At 43.2% G+C, this 19,450-nt stretch overlaps 1 protein-coding gene across 1 annotated transcript in view; it reads right to left on the reverse strand.

Moving 5' to 3' along the window:
* Positions 1 to 12,353: 12,353 nt before the first annotated feature.
* Positions 12,354 to 19,450, reverse strand: part of TMEM67 (transmembrane protein 67) — a 33,290-nt gene continuing 26,193 nt past the window's right edge. Inside the window, exons 21-28 of the mRNA XM_009891851.1 lie at positions 18,990 to 19,130; positions 18,437 to 18,517; positions 17,153 to 17,269; positions 15,834 to 15,950; positions 15,647 to 15,751; positions 15,181 to 15,283; positions 12,883 to 13,025; positions 12,354 to 12,434 (exon numbers count right to left, since the gene is read on the reverse strand). Coding sequence (XP_009890153.1) covers positions 12,354 to 12,434; positions 12,883 to 13,025; positions 15,181 to 15,283; positions 15,647 to 15,751; positions 15,834 to 15,950; positions 17,153 to 17,269; positions 18,437 to 18,517; positions 18,990 to 19,130 — 888 coding nt within the window. The remainder of the gene's footprint in view (positions 12,435 to 12,882; positions 13,026 to 15,180; positions 15,284 to 15,646; positions 15,752 to 15,833; positions 15,951 to 17,152; positions 17,270 to 18,436; positions 18,518 to 18,989; positions 19,131 to 19,450) is intronic.

A 19,450-nucleotide genomic window follows, 5' to 3' on the forward strand; every position in this document is an offset into this window, starting at 1 on the left:
TCCAAGTGCTCGGCGGAGGTTTGATGGCAAAGACGTGATATAACACTTTGCAAAATATTTGGGGAGCTCGGGGTGTTTCAGCCACCATTCTCAGCCGGCACCCCCAACTCTCTGTGCTGCAGTGACATCACGCGAGTTAAATTGCCCCACCAATGCTTTCAGCCTTCAGCCCAGGTATTTTTGGAAAACAACAGCAAACTTCTTCAAGAGGCATTTCTTCTGTCTTCCCAGACATTTTTACGCTCCTTCCCCCAGCCCTCACTATCCCAGGAGAAAAAACAAAGCCCTGTATCAGCCTGGGATGCAGAATTTCCCCGGGGTCAAAGTTGGTCCTGTAGTCGCTTTCTATCCAAGAAAAAGCCTGTCTTTGTCTGACCCGACTTCTGTCAGCAGCCGAGCGTGGGGTGGTGGTAGCCAGAGCTGCCTGGCAGCACCCATTCCCGGTGGCAGCCCTGTCCCTGTGGAAAGACTGTGGGGCTGGCATCTGTCCTGCTGGGGGACGTGCAGGCAGGGGGACACTCGGTGTTTTGCAGTGCGGTGACAGGCAGGGATGTAGTGTTTGGGATAGGCAGGTGCGTACGATGTGGAAATGTCCTTAGAGAAGATGGAGGAGTGAACTTGTGGGCTTAGGAGGAAAGAGGGGTTTGAGGTGACAGCCAAGCCACCCCCAGCGACATGTCCAACAGTGGCGTGACAACTGCTCTTTGTCCCTCGGGCGCTGGGCTGACTTGGCAGGGCCTGTCCTGCTCCTCTTCCTGCGGTGGCGAGGAGGAGTTTCCCGCTGAGCAGAGCTCGGCCTGACAGCAGAGCTGCCGCTGCGCAATGGGTTTGATCCCAAAGCAGCGCCTCGATGCCAAAAGGGCCGTTTCGGATGGGGGCGGGAGCATAACTGCAGCTGAGCAGCAGCTGGAGAGAGGACCAGGTGCCAGAAAACACCCTCCCTCCCTCAGCCCCCGCCGCTTATAGAGGTGTGTCTCTTGTCCAGATTTTTTACATGCTCCCAGAGATGCCAGCCACGGTGAAATCACCCCTGCCAGCTCTCTGCCGCATTTTGGGGATGCAGCCCCCTGACCTAGGAGCCAGCCTGACCCCAGCAGGGCTCCGGCACCAGCTCAGCCTTCCAAAATCACTTCTCCGGAGCTGTATCTCGTTTAAACTTGCGTGCTCAGGCACAGGCGAAAGGAGAATTACCAGCTGCGCTGCTTTGTGCTTTTCCAGAGCCCTCCCAATTCTCCTGCGATGGGCAGGTGCAGCCTTCCAGTGGAATTAATGGGCACAGCTGGCTGCCTGGGGAGCGGGGCTGCGGCGATCCCGGTGCGAACCCCTGCCACCGCCAGGGAAGGGCTTCGCTGAGAGGCCCCCCCTTTCTCGCCAGGTTGCGAAAGAAATTTAAACTTTTGCCAGCAGGTCACTGGCAAGACAATAAATTCTTAAGTCAATACTGCTCTGGGACTGAGCAAACAAAGAGGGAGGTTGTTTAAAACATTTCTGTTCTAGGGTTGGCTCGAGTACAGCCTTCATTACATGTGTGTAAACCCAGAGGAAAATTGCGTTTGATTAACAGCGTGGTTGGTCGGGAGCACGCGTACCTGCCCCCGCTCAGAAATTAACCCTGAAAATAAATATTTTGGGAGCAAACGATGTGAGAGCCTGTGCTATGAGGCAGCGAGGGGGAACAGGCCACCGGTGAGGTTTCAGCACGTGCTTGGTGGGGTTTTTTTGAGAAAAGCATTTCCAGGCACCAGCGTCACCGGCCAAAGCAAACAGGGCGATTTCCCCTTTCCTTCAGCTAAAATCAATCCTTGGCAGCAGGGGAGACAGAGAGCTGCAGCATCACCAGACTTTGGACGGGGATGTGAGCTTTGGGGGAGTTTTATGATTGCTTACAGCCTTTCTTTACACTTTTAAGAAATGCCTTGCGTCCAGGAGGGTAACTGGACCCTACTGGTTCTTGGGCTAATGGTTACAAATACCCAGGGGCTGGGGGAGCTAGATTTTAAGCCTCCGGCATGGCCACCCCACTGGGAGCCATCAGGTTTGTTTGCAGAGGTGGTTCGGGGGAGGAAAGAGCACTTTTGGGGATACCCAGACCTGCTGCCAGGAGCCCTGCAGGAAGGTGCTCGCTACTGCCCACCTTGCTGGTGGCGTAGGTGCTCCTGCGGAGAGTTAAATTTCCGTGGGCCAGCAACTCCCAGTGCCCTTACTGGTCCCACCTGCCTCCCAGAGGGAGCCTGCAGGGAAGCAGGGGAGGGGGCATCTCCCAGGGAGTCTCTGGGAGGGAAAAGGAGCTTTTCTTGAGGGATCAGGCGTTGTCCCCAGCCATCCATGGGGTTTCTGACACTTGTCCTGGGAAAATCCCACAACAGCGGGCCGTACAGAGCGAGGACCTGGCTTAGCCTGAGGCTGTGAGGGCACAGGCTGGGGGCTGCCTCTCATCCCAGGGGGCAACTTGGGCTGAAGCCATGAACTGGGGTGGAAGAGAGAAGTCCTCGGGATGTCTCAGGGCTGGGTTATAGGCTCTTCAGTGACAAACCTACCCAGGAGGCTGGGCAGCGTTATTATTTAGATGCACATACCTTCTACTGGCTTCTGTTCTTAAACTAAAATGAAATCTTCTCTCAATAAATACATCTTTCCTTAATCTTTGCTTCAGAGTGCTTGTAACTAAGGAGATTTGGCCTGTTATGATGTCCCGTGGAGAGGTGGCCGAGTTTCCCTGTTTCTTAGCAGGAGCTCCAGATGGTTTCACTGTTTGTCAGGAGGGACCACAGATACACTGTCTTCCCCTCAACCCGACACGCACACACACTTTCCCTTGCTGTTTACCACATCACGGGAGGCTTTTCACTTTGTGCATGCGATTTCTGCTGGTTTCACCCCGAGTGAAAAATTCAGCCTAAATTGTTCTTGAAGCAGATGCTCTCCAGTATAGCTGGCGTTCAGCAGAGCGGAGCTCGGCAGGAGCAACTTGTTCAGAAAAGCATTTTTTCTCATGCAGGAGTAAACCTGGGTACAGAGTCACAAGTCAGAGTCGGAGTGTGAGACACTGGAACAGGTTGCCCAGGGAAACTGTGGATGCCCCATCCCTGGAAGTGTTCAAGGCCAGGCTGGACAGGACTTTGGGCAACCCGATCTAGTGGAAGATGTCCCTGCCCATGGCAGGGGGAGTTGGACATGATGGTCTTTGAAGGTCCCTTTCAACCCAAACCATTCTCTGGTTCTATGATTGCTTACGAACCGGGAGGGTTGGTGGTTCACCAAAGATCCCCTCATTCACTCTGGGGGTGACTGCAGAGACCCCAGGGCTCCCTGGGGAAGCACATCAGGCTGTCTTGGCGGGACACGGACAGGTAGCCAAGCACGTAGCCAGACACCCAGGAGGGAGCCCAGGGATCACACGGGGCCATCAGTGGGTCCAGTGTCGAGAATCCAGACCCCTAGGTGCCAAGAGACTGTGGGTCTCCTGAGCCTTTGTAACACAGGGAAAAGCTTAAAGATGGCAACATCCAGGACTGTAGGCACCTTTCTCAAGAAATGCCATATTTGCTGGGACATGGGAATCTGTCTGGTGATTCCTGGCTAAGGTCTGAATACAAAACCGTGTGAGAAGGTGTCATCACAGGGCGAGTGTCTCTGCCGCATCGACTTTGGGTCCCTCACTCATCCCAGCTCAGCGCACGTCAGGCGGGCAGACTGCAAACAACCAGGGATGGCGGTGATACCATGTGTTCAGCGCTCACAGTTACTACACGCTCTTCTCGTGGCAAAGGGGCTGCAGAGAAGGAGCACAGGAGAGCCGTCTGCCTTGTCTTTCCTGCGCGGTGCAAAAAAACAGCCAATAGAGCTGATGGACCTGAGCTGATGCTGTTCCTCTCCTTCACCTGGTGGCACCAGCATCATCCTGGCCCTGTGGGGCAGCAAACCCTGCCAGGGCTCCTTGCTTACCAACAACCCTCCGAGCCGCTTGCCCATTGAGATCCACCTCAGTGCGGTTGCACGGATGGTGTTAGGGGCCAGGGCGCCTTCCCAGCTGTGAGCTGATGTCTGGGGTTGTTTATTACCCAGCACAGAGATGAATCTCTGCCCTTGCAGGCGCTTATTATACCCTCCCCGAGCTGGGAGACTGACAAGAGGTGTGAAAAGCAGCCAGGATTTTGCACCCCAGCACATACACAGGCACAGAATGTGGAAACATCCACCTCCTCTAATTATACGCTGTTGTTTCCAGTAAAGCTTTTGCAACTACCAGTGGCATGACAATGACTGGGGGGATGGGGGGGGATGGGGGGAATGTTTAAGCTTCCCAGATTCTTTAAGTGCTGCTTTCGCCCGCTGCACCCAGTTCAAGCTCTCCTGCTCAAAGCAGCTGCAACCAAGCTGCGCTGGAGAGAAAGGGGAAGCTTCGAAAGCTAAAAGCCTCAGGAAACAAAAGCCATTCCCCAGAGGGGATCAACTCTTTTCTGTTCCTCCATCTAGATACACTTAAACGCGTCTGCTTCTTAATTGCATCTTTAAGAGTCGCAGCCCTGCCCCGGTAATGGTTGCTGAGGCTGCAGCGTTGCCCTTGATGACAAACGGTGGGGAACCGGGAGGGCTGGGTTGGAGGAGCCAAGAGCACCAGGGTGGCACCAGCTCCGTTACCTCATGGACTCTTCTGGCTTGACGTCTGGTGAGGATGGGCAATGAATGTTATTATTTCCAAGAAGGGTGTCATCGAAGCGTGGCTCTGCATTTATTCATCTGTCAGAAATAAGCCACTGGGGAGCAGTGCTAGCTCTAAACAGCCAAAGAGGGTGAGGAAATTGCGGTTTGCTTGCAGTATTTAGGGTGAGGAAGCAAAACCTCCCCACTGACAGCAACCGACCCTCCGTTACAGCAGCCTGTATAACGGGGATGTCGCAGCTGTGGCTGCAAACCAGGGAGCATCATCGCTGTAGGGACCTGCTCTTTCTGTTGCCCGACCAGATGGTCCTGACCCACGGGTCTCAGATCCAGCTCTTTCCTGTCACAAATCTCTGGGACCTGTCACAGCATCTCCAGCCTTCAGAGCAATTCAGTGCTTTGCCTTCCAGACAGCGTATTGCCGGGCTCTCTGCAAATCCCAAGGCAGGATGCCGTGTGAGGCAGATAACACGCAATAAGATCAGCGTTAGTCAGGAATGAAAGCTGCAGCTGCCTGTGCAAACTGTGCAAACCAGGCAGCCATGTTCTCTCTCTTTTTTCTTTCTTTCTTTTTTTTTTTTTTTTTTTGAGAACTGTAGTCATTTCGATACAGAGGAATTTGTCAGGCTTTTTCTCCATCCCTACGCAGAGGGACATCTCCCTGTCCCTGCCGGTTTGGGATGCTGCGGGGCAAAGCTGTGCACTGAGCTTGGCTGCCCCATCACACCGCCCACCTCTGCCCAGCAATCTCGACAGAGACTGTCTGTGTGTCCGTCCCATCGTGTGTCTGACCATGCGGTAATATTTTCCAGCGTTTGTAGGGAGAACTACTGCATGCAAAGTACAGATAAGCAACTTTGGCATTTTCGATGGTGAAGCTCAGATCTTTATGCTCACACATACAAAAGGAAAGGAAATGTTGAAAATGGGAAATGAAATTTCCTTCCCAGGAAAAAGCGCGCTCTCTCTCAAACCATGAAACAAACAGAAACGAATTTCTGCCCGTACGCTTTTAGGAGAAACGAACACCTGAGAGGTCCCTCTCCCGGCATCACCTCTACTCCGACCTTCCAGGATAATATAATAAATACTGAGCTTTCAGCACAGCTGTTATTAAACATAAAGACATCAGCATAACTCCCGCATCCCTTTGCCAAAATTTCCGGGGGGAGGGGAGGGTGTTGGCTCTCTGCAGACCCCGGTGGGCCTGGAAATGAAGAGGTGAGGAGAAGGGCTAGTGCAGGTGGGGTGGCAGCCCAGGGCTGTGCCCCAAAGCCAGTGCCTGGATCTGTCCTCTGAGAGGCTGCGGAGGGGGGTGCTGGCCCCCACGGTGCCCTGACAGCTCCACAGCACGCGGAAAGGATTCAGGGGAAACCGTGGAGTGCCAAAGAGCAAAATATGTTCGTCCCAGAAGGGGGATCAGGCCCGGCTCCGGGAGAGCTGTTTGCTCGGGACGGGGGTTGGCGCAACTCTTCTTGTCCCAGGGATCAGGCAAAGCCAAAAGCAAATATCTCCGTTCAGCATTTGCAGGAAGAACTGGAGACTTTTTTTTTTTTGCGTGATTTGAAGGGGATTATTTTCCCGTAGTTGTAAACCGGGGTGAAAAGGTCATGGACACCATGGGGTTACAGGTTGTGTCTTTTCATTTCGGCTTCTTCCACACTGTGTGAGCCTTTCTGCCACCCGGATGCGCAGAGCTGTAAGGTGGAAATTCATTAACTGCTGTAATAGCAGGTACTTAAGCAAAGAAAAAGAAAAAGAAAAAAAAAAAAAAGAAAGCACCTAGATCTGTCTCTTAACTGTTGCGTGTTTTCTCGTCATAACTGCTTTTTTGCTGTGACAAATGTGGTTCCTTCCCTGTGCTTCTTCAGTGTAGCCTCTGCTTTTGACCCCGTGAACACCACAGGTTGTGAGGAGACTGTCTGGTGTGGGCTCAGCTTTCACAGATTTTAAAAAAAGAGTTCTGAACGTTCAAAGGGAAATTCTCAATGGCAGCTAATGCGGTGCTGCCTCCTGATGTCTGCAGAGCCACCCCGCTGCAGAGCTGTTCCAAGGTGAGCTTTGAATGTCAAATATTTCCTAATTAACCCCAAGGGCTGCCTCACCTGCCAGGCTTACAGCTATTCCTGCTGTGACAGAGGTCACCCGGGCAAACCAAGGGGGTGACAAGTCTCGAGCGGCACCAGTAGGTCAGTAAAGCAGTCTGGATCAGAGGGGGATATAGGCGATCAGGGCTGTGGGACCATCAAGGCTTACTGGAGCTCTACCAGGATAAGATGGAAACGTTTGTCTTACAGAGAGGCAAATGCATCTCTTGTGGGGTTTCCTGCAGAATGTCCCTCAGGCTCCGCGATCCCCAGCCCGAGCTGTGGATCCAGGTCCACCTCGTGGGCACTGGAGCATAGAGCTGCCTGTGTCCTCCTGCCCACAGAGGCTGGCAGCAGCTCGGCTGTCCTGCCTGCAGGGTGACATCCACAGCCCCCATGCCTTTGGCAGCCAGGGGCGGGCCAGTGAGGACAGTGGCTTTTTCAAGGCAGCTGTGGCAGGTGTCATCCATCTGCTGTGGCGTGGTGAGAGTCACAGGAAGGAGCTGGGAGTGCTGGGGTGGAGATGGTACATAGACAACAAAGGAGGCAAAGCTGGAGGAAGCCAGTGCTCAAAGAGCAGTTTGTCTGGAGGTGTCTTGGTTTCTTTCCTTCTTCCTTTTAGACATAGAAGGAAGTCGGAACATCATGCTTTTAAGCTGATTTCTACTGCTATGTTTGGATCTGCATTCTTCTCACCAAAGAACCTGTGCTGCTACCCCGAGGCACACAATTCATTGCTACCCAGCTTGGCAGCATTCTCCTGCAAAGGCCACCTCCCCTCGGCCTTGGCCTGCTGGACTGTGTTTCCCTCATTTGCCGGGGGAGCGGTGATGGGCAGCAGCTGCCCCAGCACACAGCCCTGCTGCCAGACCCTCCAGCGGGAAGGCAGGGACAGGATCTGCTGCTCAGCAGAATCACAGAATGTTTTAAGTCGGAAGGGCCTGTAATAATAATCCAGTTCCACCCCCCCTGCCATGGGCAGGGACACCTCCCACTAGACCAGGGTGCTCAAAGTCCCATCCAGCCTGGCCTTGAACACCTCCAGGGATGAGGCATCTACAACTGCCCTGGGCAACCTCTTCCAGCATCTCACCACCCTCATAGTAAAGAATTTCTTCCTAATACTTAATCTAAATCTACCCTCTTCCAGTTTGAAGCCATTACCCCTCATCCTATGACCACATGCCCATGTAAAAAGTCCCCCACCCATCTTTTCTGTAGGCCCGCTATAAGTACTGGAAGACTGCTGTAAGGTCTCCCCAGAGCCTTCTCTTCTCCAGGCTGAACAACCCCAACTCTCTCAGCCTGTCCTCATAGGACAGGTGCTCCAGCCCTCTGATCATCTTTGTGACCCTCCTCTGGACCCGCTCCAACAGGTCCATGTCTCTCTTGTGCTGAGGGCTCCAGAGATGGACGCAGTACTCCAGGTGGGGTCTCACCAGAGCAGAGTAGAAGGGCAGAATCACACCCCTCAACCTGCTGGCCACGCTTCTTTTGATGCAGCCCAGGATATGGTTGGCCTTCTGGGCTGTGAGCACAGCCAGAATTAAGGTTGTGGTGTGAAGTAGGAGGCACAGGAGAGAGGGACAGGGGATTAGTGCTTTTAACTGGTGAAAAAGTACAGCAGAAAAAGGGTGTGATACTGGGATCCTGGCTAGAGGAAAGAAGAGACATAGGGGAATGCAGGTGTTGTCGAAGGAGACCGGTTTTGAGAGGTTTGATAGTTACTTCCTTCCTCCATCCCTGCTTACTTGTGATTTTCATAGGAGTGTATCGCAGTATCGCCCTCTCCTAGTCACCTGCTGCTCAAACACTCCCTTTCAGGCTGACAACAAACCAACATCCCCCCCCCGCTTCTCTTCCGAGCGTGGCTTGGATGCCATCGCCGCGCTGCCCAGGCTCCAGCAGTCGGATGGGCAGGGTGAAATTTTGAGCATCGTGCCAGTTGCGCTTCTCACCTCTGGTATGATTTCTCTCAATCACACACCCGCCACTACCATTAAAATGGATGCTGTAGTAAAATACAAATCAATCAAGTCCTCACGAGTAAGTGAAACCTGCAAATTTTAAACATATTCTTGAAATTACTGTACCTTGTCTGTATATGCGAGTTATAATTATTTGTAGAATTAACTATTTTGGCATCTAACCCCTACGAAGCTCAGCAAAAAGCAACCATCTCATTCCATCAGCGGTGATTATCCAAAACCATACCCTTCGTTGCCACACTGACTGCAAAATCCCTTTCTTACTCTTGTCCTGACAGAGCTTCTCTGTATGGCAGAGCCAGAGCCTCCTGCTCTGCTCTGAAACCTCTCATGGTCATGGAAGGAAAAGTGTGTTGTAGGCTTGGGTCAACTGATTGAACAAGTGCAAAAAAACTTCTCCAATCCTTGAAAATATTTTATTTCTCAGAGGGACGGATATGAAAATTTGAAATGCTATGGGATTAAATACAACATTTTGAAACTTGAAAGACATTGTAGCTACACACTGATTTTAAAAAAGGAAAACCATTACGTTGGAAATACAATCACAAGAGCTATTTCTTGAACAAATATCAAGCAATAGGAGAACAAAGCACAGTCAACCCGTTTCAAGTGTTCATTGGACAGCAAAAATGAAGAAAAGCTTCTGCAAATTCCTGGAGCTTTTGACTCCTGTAATTATTTCCTAAATCATTTAGAGTGCCTGTGTTAGCTATATTAATGTTTTAGATAAATGACCTGGAAAAATAAAACACAACAGAGTAGAGTGTGCACCGAGGAGAAAGAGGGGACCAAGCAACTGAACTGTTTTGACAGGACATTTTTAGATTAATTTATCATTTATCTGTAACAAGAGCTGCCTTTAGCAGAAGTTCTTGGAAATTGCAAGGTCATTAAAGCTTTCACATGACCTTTGAGCAGCAGATAATTAAAGGCATATCTAAAGCAATCTCAAAGCACGATTTTTGCATGGAAAGGTGTATCTGGTTAGCAAAAGCATCGAGGATAGTTTACAGAGTGAGGGCCCATGTGCTGAAACATCTCCATTTCAGCCTGTACCGAACTAACTGAAAACTACACCTCTGTGTCTACAGATGGCACAATCGTATCTTCATTTTGCTTATAGACATTCCCTGGTTTACCTGGGCCTGGTTGCTACATTTTAGTTATTCTGACTGAAGTCGATCACAAATCAGACCATTCTGGAGCAGGTACGTTTGAAGTGTGGTTCTGTCCCCTAGAATAACTTCACGACTATGGACACATCAACGGAACTGACACAGAGAAACAGCTCGTGCCAGTTACCATTGACAATGATGCACAGTACTATTGCTGAAAAGTGGCAGTCAGAAAAGACTTGTATTAGGGTAATTCATTAGGGTCATACTTGCTCATTTATGGACCACAGCAACTTTCTACAGCCCTTTAGTCGCATCAGTCATCTTGAATAAATGTGGCCAAGTGAGAAAGATTATATTTCCTCTTGTACACTGACATTTCAGTAGGACTCGTAAAGTCTGGCAAGTTTAGTTAAGTTTAGTTAAGCTATGCAAATCAACCAAAGAAATACATCATGTGAGTGTAACTTTGCCTTGCAGTGCCCTATTGCAGACCATTTTTCAGATGGCTCCTTTGCTTAGTTTACAGTTTTGGCACTCTGTAGATCACTGATAAGAAATATGGCAGAAACCTCACAACTGATGAAGTCATACAGTCATGGTACTCAGTGGAAATATGAATTTTGGCTGTTTTAACAGATCCAGAACCTAATGGACACTTTAATTACTACATTCGTTATAAAGGCAGCAACCTTGATTTTATTTATAGTGGACATTTCACTCTGTTGGAAGTTTCGTATTCACACCTTTTTTGAGGCATAGTGTGCACCAACAAACTAAGAATTGTGCACATATGCAGACAAAAGTAAGGAAAGCATGACATGGAAATGCCTATGTTAAACTGCATATTAATAAATGGATGTCCCGCTGAAAATCAGCTCTTCAGTTATCTGCCTTGTTATAGCCTTCCTGGCAGACACATTCGATCAGTCAATAGCGACTATACTGGACTAGCAAGCTACATGGGTTTTACAACACCAAAACCAAACGCATTCAAGCAATAGTGACCCTGAGATTTATGTCCACGTTACTGTAAGTTTAATATCATGATATGATACGATATCAACATGAGAACATGTTCCTCTCTATGAAGCCAAGAAACTCTATGATCTTCAAGGTCCTTTCCAACCTAAACCATTATATGATTCTATGAAAACACCTGAAATACCATGCTGCTTCCATTCAGATAAGCATGTCTGCGTTGAAAATCTGCTAGGTCCAACTACTCACGTCCTCAGTCTGTTTCAGAATAAGCATGCTAACCTCGACTTACAGTGTTATGGTGGTTTTGCTGGTGAAAGTCCCTTGTTAAATCATCTCAAGACAAGTAACAGCTATAAAACCAGCAAACACTATTCACGTTTAACCATTTACTGAAAAACATCATTTTAAAAAGGTAGGGAGACTTTTCAGAGATACAAATGGGAGGTAGAAACCTCACTTTAAGGTGTTTTGAAGGCCGTGCATAATCTCCCTTAACACTTAATAAATGGCACTTGAATAATTATTAACTTGTCTAAATTCCAAAAATATGATGACAGTAAAATGATTATGGTTTCTGTGTTACATCTAAAGATAATAAAGCCACAAGATTAAGAAAGACAGAGGTACGTAAGCATATATAGGCACCTGTGAAAACACTTCTAAAAGGATAAAAACAATTGCTTCTATTTCACTTTTGTAGAAACAGCACAGAAGAATTACTGTATTTCCCTGGGCATCTCGCGTTAGATGACAGAACAGGAACAAACCCCAAATACCCATCACCATCTCCTCTAATCTGTCATAATTAGCCTGTTTTTCTGCATCGCTGTAACACTGCTGTATCTCAAATACAAGGAAACTTTGTCATGTGTAGTCCACACCCAAGAAAAACAACTATAAACTCCAAGAGAAGAGACAAAAGCATACGATACTATGACATAATAAAGAAAAGTTAAAATTTCAAGTTGGAGTCGCTGTAAACAAGTGAACTTTAAAATGTGCTCTGGAAATATTAACTTATTCCAGAAAAAATCCTGTGCTGTGTAAAACTGGAAATAGGTTTGCGAAACATTATACCTCAAAATAAATTAAAAAAAAAAAAAAAGAAGAAAAAAGATTTAAGGGATTTTCAGACAACTTAAGAGTTGACAACCTCTCCTGTGAACCAGAATGCTCAAATTATTGCCTCAAAGTGAGCGGTCCATATCTTACCAAAAGCCATTAAGTAATTTTTATCTTATTCTAATAATAGCAACAGTAAATTTACTTCTGTCTTATTTTCATGTAACTTTCCTTTTAAAGGCCTATGGCTTAGTGTTCACAAATTAAAAAAATATTTAGAAATACACAAGAATAAAGCTTAATAGCACACAATATAAAAAATGATAAATTTCAAAACCATTATGTTATTATTATTGAAAAGTACATGACAATTAATCTGCAGGTCAGAGGTGCTTTGATCATAGACATAATTTCCATGATTAACTCCTTAACAAAGTTTTTTGTCTTCTTAATTAAATGAGAAATCTTTCATCCACCAAGGTTTTGGATGCCAAATTCTTCTGCCCGAGTGTATTACGAATAAACCTAAACATCTAAGAACATTTTAGAAAACAAAGAAAATTAACAAAGAAATACTTAAAGCAGCACATTTCAGTACCTAACATAAAATAATAACTTCATATTATCTTTAAATCCTAAGTAACACGAGTGAATTAGGTGCTTAACTCACTTTAGCATTTTTGAAACATTTTCGAATCTTTCCACCCTGAAATATGATATAATTATATGTGATTAATTTTAACGGATATTTGAGTTTTTTATTGAAAGTTATTTGTAGCCTCTTTATTGATGATAGGCATATGAATAATATTAATTTCTCACAAGCCTATTTGACAAAAAGTCAAAAAACTATCTTATGAGCTATAATCTTCTGTCACCACATACTGCTAACTTACTGCTTTAATTATCTAGTTAACTATATAAACTTCCATACTAACCCACATTTTTGAAATATTACTTTGTTCTTAAATTGAAATTTACCTCTTGTTGCAAATACGTTAGAATAGCTGCTAAAACAAAACTTTGGGAAGCCAGATCCACAATGGAGAAAAACAGGATATCAAAGATGAGCAGCATTGATTCATTGCCATAGTAGAGAACATCACTTAAAGAGTGTCCTTCATCTACAGAAAAAAAAAAATAATTTTTGAAAAATGATTATTTCTGTGAAGTGCAAGTTTGTGGAGTTCATCAGTCCATGCTGAGAAAGCTGGTAAGAAAAAGGAAAGTCAGAGCAAGAGCTGGTTTTGGCATTCTATGGCATCTTAAGAGCTACTTATGTCATTCTATTTAAGCAAAATAATACAAAACTTTTCACTTATAAAATGGCTTAATACTGATGGAACACGATAGGAAAAGCCCATGTGCCACACTGAACTTTATCCACTCCTGAAATCTCAATCAGATTGTTTAAAAAAGGCTGCTTTGAACAAGAAGCAGATGTAACTTCCTCGTCACTGGAATTTTTACCTCTGTTAACTCTGGCCGCAACTCAACCAAATAACAAAAACGTATGCTTAATGACTTATTTAGGAGGAGTTGGAGAGCTTAACATCATCTTTCTTCACTGGTTAAGAGTCTCCCAGAAAATGGGTCTTGTTGAGCTTAAAATACCTTCTTCATAGCCAAAGTAGTCTAGACCACTTATCCACTTCTTTATTTTATCAAAACGCACCACTTTCAAAAGAGAAAAAAACACTTAAAATAAGCACAGGAAATAGATTCTTTTCCCTCTTTCTACTTATTCAGAAAAATGTCTAATGCAAGTTTTATTGGAAACAGCATACTTTCATTACAGATGTTGTATGTCCTACTGCCACGAAATCCTGATTTCTATCTAAATTTCTGGGAACCATGGCAGTCTAAACCATCAGTCTACTTATATCAATGCTTATGACTATGAACTTTGAAAGAATGGCAGGCAAAAGACCAAACCTTTGTTGAATACTGCACAATTTGGAAACATCACATCATGATGATACACTTAATTCTAACTTTGGCATTGCACACCTGGCAATATTTATGGCTGAGTAGACTTGGGGTTTAGAACAGGGTTTTGGAATGACTGGTATCATGGTGTGGACTGAGGCTGAAGAAAGTCCCAGTTATAGTTTTAAGGCAGATAGTGGCTATCTGGCAACATTAATTACTTAAGATAGTGCTTCACTATGACAGGGGAGGAGAGCCCAAGCCTTTAATGAATTAGGTGTAGCTCAGACATCTAAAGTGAGCAAAAATATCAGACTACAAGCATGGCTAGTTTGAAAGCATGTGCTGCATTCCTGATTATATAGCAAGGTTTCAGATACAGATTAGACTTCAGCTTTTGCCGCCCTGATGTCGTAGAGCAGGAAAAGTTCTGCGCAGCTCAGTGAGGTAATCTGCAGATTGCTATTATATAAGAATAATTACATATTTAGGATGTGTAATGGACATCTGGCCATCACTGGATTACAGTTCTGATAAGGTTTAGAGTTTCTGAACAGTGAGGCTGGAAAGCCAAGTACTTGAGGGACTCAAAATAAGGGCTTGCATCATCTTGGATCACTAGTTAATGTTTAGTTTTCATGCAGGTGATGGCCATATTTATGGTTAGGGGTAGAATCAGGGTCTGAACTAAGGTTTTCAAAGATAGTTTTTGATGGATTCTGTACAGCTCAGGGACTGAGGAAGCACACTGGTGTCAGGCCTAAGTTCACAGCTCATATTTCACTGCAGTGAGGATACTGGTCTCCAGACTGCATCTGTTAATTCGAGGAGACCAGGACTCAGCTTCAAAATAAAATATTCAAGAACCCAAATTTCTTAGTGGATTCTGCAAAGATGAGTGGTGTATTAACATCAAGTATTCCACTAAAATGTCCTCACTGTGATCAATATCCTCTTTAAAGAAATTGTTTTTCTATAGTTTTAGTTGTTGCATAAGAAATTTGTTTCTATATAAAAAAAATAGCATGGAGCTATTTAAATATTGTGCATCTTCTTTCCATTTACAAAGTGGATATTGGATTTAGATAGCAAGTCAAAGGAGCACTTCCTAAACACATGAACGTCTCTACACTGTATCCTTTCAGTTGCCTAAAAGAAAAAACATTGCAGTCGAGTGACAAATTATAAATAGGATTTCTGTAACCTGAAGAACTCCTCTTAAATACCTCCCTTACAAGCGGTCATTTAATGACCTCTCCTATAAAGTCCAGTTTAGATTGTAAATCCTGGGAAAGAAATCTACACAGAAACCTACGTGCTTCTAATAGTACAAAGTCAAAATCTTTTTACCATTGTAAAAAATACTTTTCTCTATTGGTTCCATGAACTCCATGCCAAGAATCCGCTCAAGCAGCAACTTATCTTTAACAATATAATCCATTTCTTTATGAACCTATAAGAAAAGGCAAAACAATACTTCTTGTTTTACGATTTCAAAGAAAAAGTACTTGCTACAAAGTGAAGTACAGATACTTAGACCTTTATGAATGAAAAAAAGCACTGGTTTATTCCAAGACAAAAATAAGCACATAACAGAAAAGGATTTGTCATTTTTAAGAACAGGCTGCACTGTTGGACAGTACTCCAATTTTGGTTTTTTTGAATGAAGCACTGTTCCAGTTGCCATAAAGTCTTTAACAACAAGTCTTTAATCACATATGCTTAAAGAGAAATTACAGCCTTTCAGATTTACAATGTTTAGTCTCTGCTTACTATACTTACGTTTTCCTAATTATAGTAATGTCAATATACATACGTGATCAATAAAAGAACTGAGAAATTTGTTCATGGTGTTATATGCCCTTGTGCTTTGTTCGAAAGTATTTGCAGATGAGTCCAAAAGCCTAGCAGGACCACGCTTCTGAAATATAACATGATCGTGAATTCAGTGGAAAAATTACATATTTTAAATAACATTTACAGAATAGAGATATCTCACTTACTCGTGTTAGGCTTTCATGAATCCTGTCATAGTGCAGCCGCATTTTTCTTGAAATGGAAATCTGAAATGTCTGGCCATCTGTGTTCGGTAACAAACCTCTCTGACTACATAGGTTTTCCTATACAATTAAAGCAATTGTAAATTAACATTATTAATGTCATTCGTAGACCCCAAAAAAGCCAAAAGCTTTTCATTTCCTCATGTACACATAGTGTTTCCTATCTCCAAATATTTGAATCCATTGCACTTTTGGTTCTATTATAGCAAGATTTTCTTCGGACATGAAATCCTGACCCCTGCTGTCACAAACTCATATTACTCTTTTCACTTGTGTTCAGTTCATTACCTTCTAATACATCTTTTGACTTACACTCTGAAGCCCTTTCTTTCATGTTTATCATTTATTCTATACTTGTCCTAGGGTTTTTTTGTGCTTTGGATTCCTGAATTTTTCCATATGTTTTTAGGGTCACAATTAATAAATCTCAAAAACCCCAAGAAAATAGAAAATTCGACATCTCCATAGGGAAAAAACTGCTTTTCCCAAAATTATATTAAAATAAGCAATAACGAAAAAAATATAGGAACACACAAGTCAAAATATTATTTAAAATATTCCTCTACATTTCAATGTTTGAGATTTAATTTTCACACAGTTATGGTTTTTTTCTGTCCACTTATCATTGAAATAGCAATACCCTCTGTCTAAGGTACTGTCTTCCTACTTGTCCCTATAAAGATGCAAGATGTCATGAAATTTAGTGCAAAGTGTTCCAACCTTGTATTAGACATTTTACATTTGCCTGATCTTGGAACAAAGATATGACAAATTAGAAAAAAATGCTTATTCAAATTAATTTATGTAAAGAATAGGTTATACCACCACAGGAGAAAAAAAAATGGAATAAGAGAATTTATTGAAAGAGCAGATGTTTCTTTATTAGGAGTTTTTCAGATTTGTATCTTTATGAAAGCTTTTTGGTATGCATCTTTTTGAATGTGTCCACGAGCTTATGAAAATCTTCAGTATCAAAAAGAAGGTTCTTAAATACATGAAAAACCTTTTCAGAAAAACAGGAATTTTGTATCTATGAAATCTGAAGAAGTAACAGAGAAGAAGAGATAGCGAAGAAGAAGAAAGTGAAGAGCTAGTTAGAAGAACTACTGAGTCATATATTTACACACCAACAGCTGGTATTTTTTAAGTATCATAATTCAGTGCAATGTAATGCAGAAGTGCAGATCCACAATGCAAAGGCGCGGGGTTTTTTTATAAAATAAATAATTAGAGCAGGTGTAAACTTTAATACTTTTACTTACTGCTTCTCTCTTTAGGTTCATATTCATTTCTTCCATATTGGTATCTGCATGTCCATGCACAGAGCGACCATGGATATAATAACCAAAGCAGCTGTGAGACAAGAGAAACACTGAAATCTAAAAGAGATGGGGGAAGAGAAGAATACTTTAATTAAACATTATCATTTTATTTTTGAAATTCTGAATTCACAATAGAGATCAGCAAGACAAGCCCTTCTACAAATACAAAGTAGGCAGGTACCAAAATAATGATGGCAGAAAAATATTTAATAACTCTTTTACTGATTAGTTTTATCTATGTTAAACTAGAAGCACACACCAGCTTCAAGTTTAGTTTACCAACGACAAGGATCACTGCTTAATTCCACAGAGCTGAAAAATTAAGGCAAAGTTATTAGCCTTTATTTTGATTCAAAAGTTATTTCTGTGATACATATTACATATGCATGATTCCAATTGAACTCTTAGGACTGTATTTAATAGAATTTCCCTCAACATGATGTACTACTTATATATCACATAAACCCAAAAATTAGCTCTCTCTGCAACCCCTGCACTACATGGGTGTTTCATGGAAGAGGAATAACCAAGGCTGGAAAGACTGAGAAAAAGAGTTAGTATCTATATTTTTAAAAAGTTCTGGACAAATGAGCTAATCCAACCTGTTCTGACTGCACACTTCCTTGGTTAAAAAGCAATTCCTGCACTACAAAGCTTGAAGACCCATATTTAAACTAGAGAAAAGGAAGTAGTTCAGATGTGAGTAAGTGAAAATGCATGAAAAAGGTGATAACTGTCCAACAGGGACAACCATGAAGTTTAGCGGTCGAGGGACAACCACAAGAGAGGAGCAGAAACTGAACACAAACATATTAAATAAAACCAAGACAGCTGTGTCTGTAAGACCAAAGTACTAGAATGCAAACCAGTAGACAGAACAGCAGCAAATGGTTCCACACCTAATTTCTGTCATAACTGGTTAATTTTTAATGCTGTATGAACATATGTAACCAATTTAACTTCAAAAAAACAACCTAAATATCAGACATCTAGAAGAACACATTGAGACCCATGGTTCCAGAATCTTTTTCCAATTAAAGTTTAACTGAAATCTTCTTGTAGATTGCATGAATGAAGGGAGCAGAAAAAAACATTGGCTTTGGCTGTTAGCTAGTAAACTCTGATTAAATTAAACGAATACATATTATTTAATATTCTTAAAACTATCTTAAGTATTATGCTATTAAAAATAGCAGTGTACAAATGAGTCAAAGAAATACTTACATTGCTCATGCAACACAAATCAACAAATTGGCTTATCTTATCTTCAACAAATCTTTCATAAAACACAGAAAAAAATATAATCTGAAATAAATCAACCAAATTTTATTTTATTAGTTCATCAGATTTGACTTTATTAAGCAATTAACTTCACGGTTTAACACCCACAAATTACAGACTTCAGTAGTGGCCACCATTGCATTGGACTCTATGAAATGGGACTGACATCCTTCCTCTAAGAATTTGAGTTGTAGCAATAACCTGCTTTTAGTTTTTGAACTTGGAGATGTTTGAAGCAAACCCAAGTATTTGCATAAATTCACATCTTTGAGAGGATTAAAATTCTGACTACAAAGTAAGATATCTCATAGCTCAGAAGATTCATTTTGAGTTCTAAAGGTGTACCATGCTAAAGCAGCTAAAAGTCTAGATCAAGCAAAACAGTTAAGAATATACCCAGTGCTATGACACGTAGTATGGATGGCCTAATGATATATTCTAGCTTCCAAGAACCAGCCTGAAAATGGTAATTCAGTATGTCATGTGTTTCACACACCTGTAAGAAGGCAATGGCTAGCCAGAGTGCAGCAGACACACCAAATCTTAAGATGCGGCTCCAAGGAGCTATGTAACTCTCACTGCTTCTTGTAAGACTGGAAGAAGAATCCATTAAAGCCAGGTTTGAAAATCCCACCACCTGAAGAGATAAGAAGGTCAATATAACAACATGAGGCAATGAATAGTATTAATTATGACCTTGTTGTTTCCATTGTAATAGGAAGTAAGAAGAAAAAATTAGGAAAAATGGACCTGGGAACAGTACCATGTTGACTATGACAGAGCCCAGTTGTGTGATCCAGTGTTATTACTGAGAAACATAATTAAAACCATAAACTGTATGTATATGTGTTGATACATAAATTCAAAAACATATGCAGCTAAATCTCACGAAAAGTCATCATTGATTTTTACTGAAAAACTCCAAAAGATTCAACTGTTAGACTGCATACAGATACT

Source organism: Charadrius vociferus, unplaced genomic scaffold (assembly GCF_000708025.1).
Source record: "Charadrius vociferus isolate BGI_N301 unplaced genomic scaffold, ASM70802v2 scaffold15, whole genome shotgun sequence".
Lineage (NCBI taxonomy): Eukaryota > Metazoa > Chordata > Aves > Charadriiformes > Charadriidae > Charadrius > Charadrius vociferus.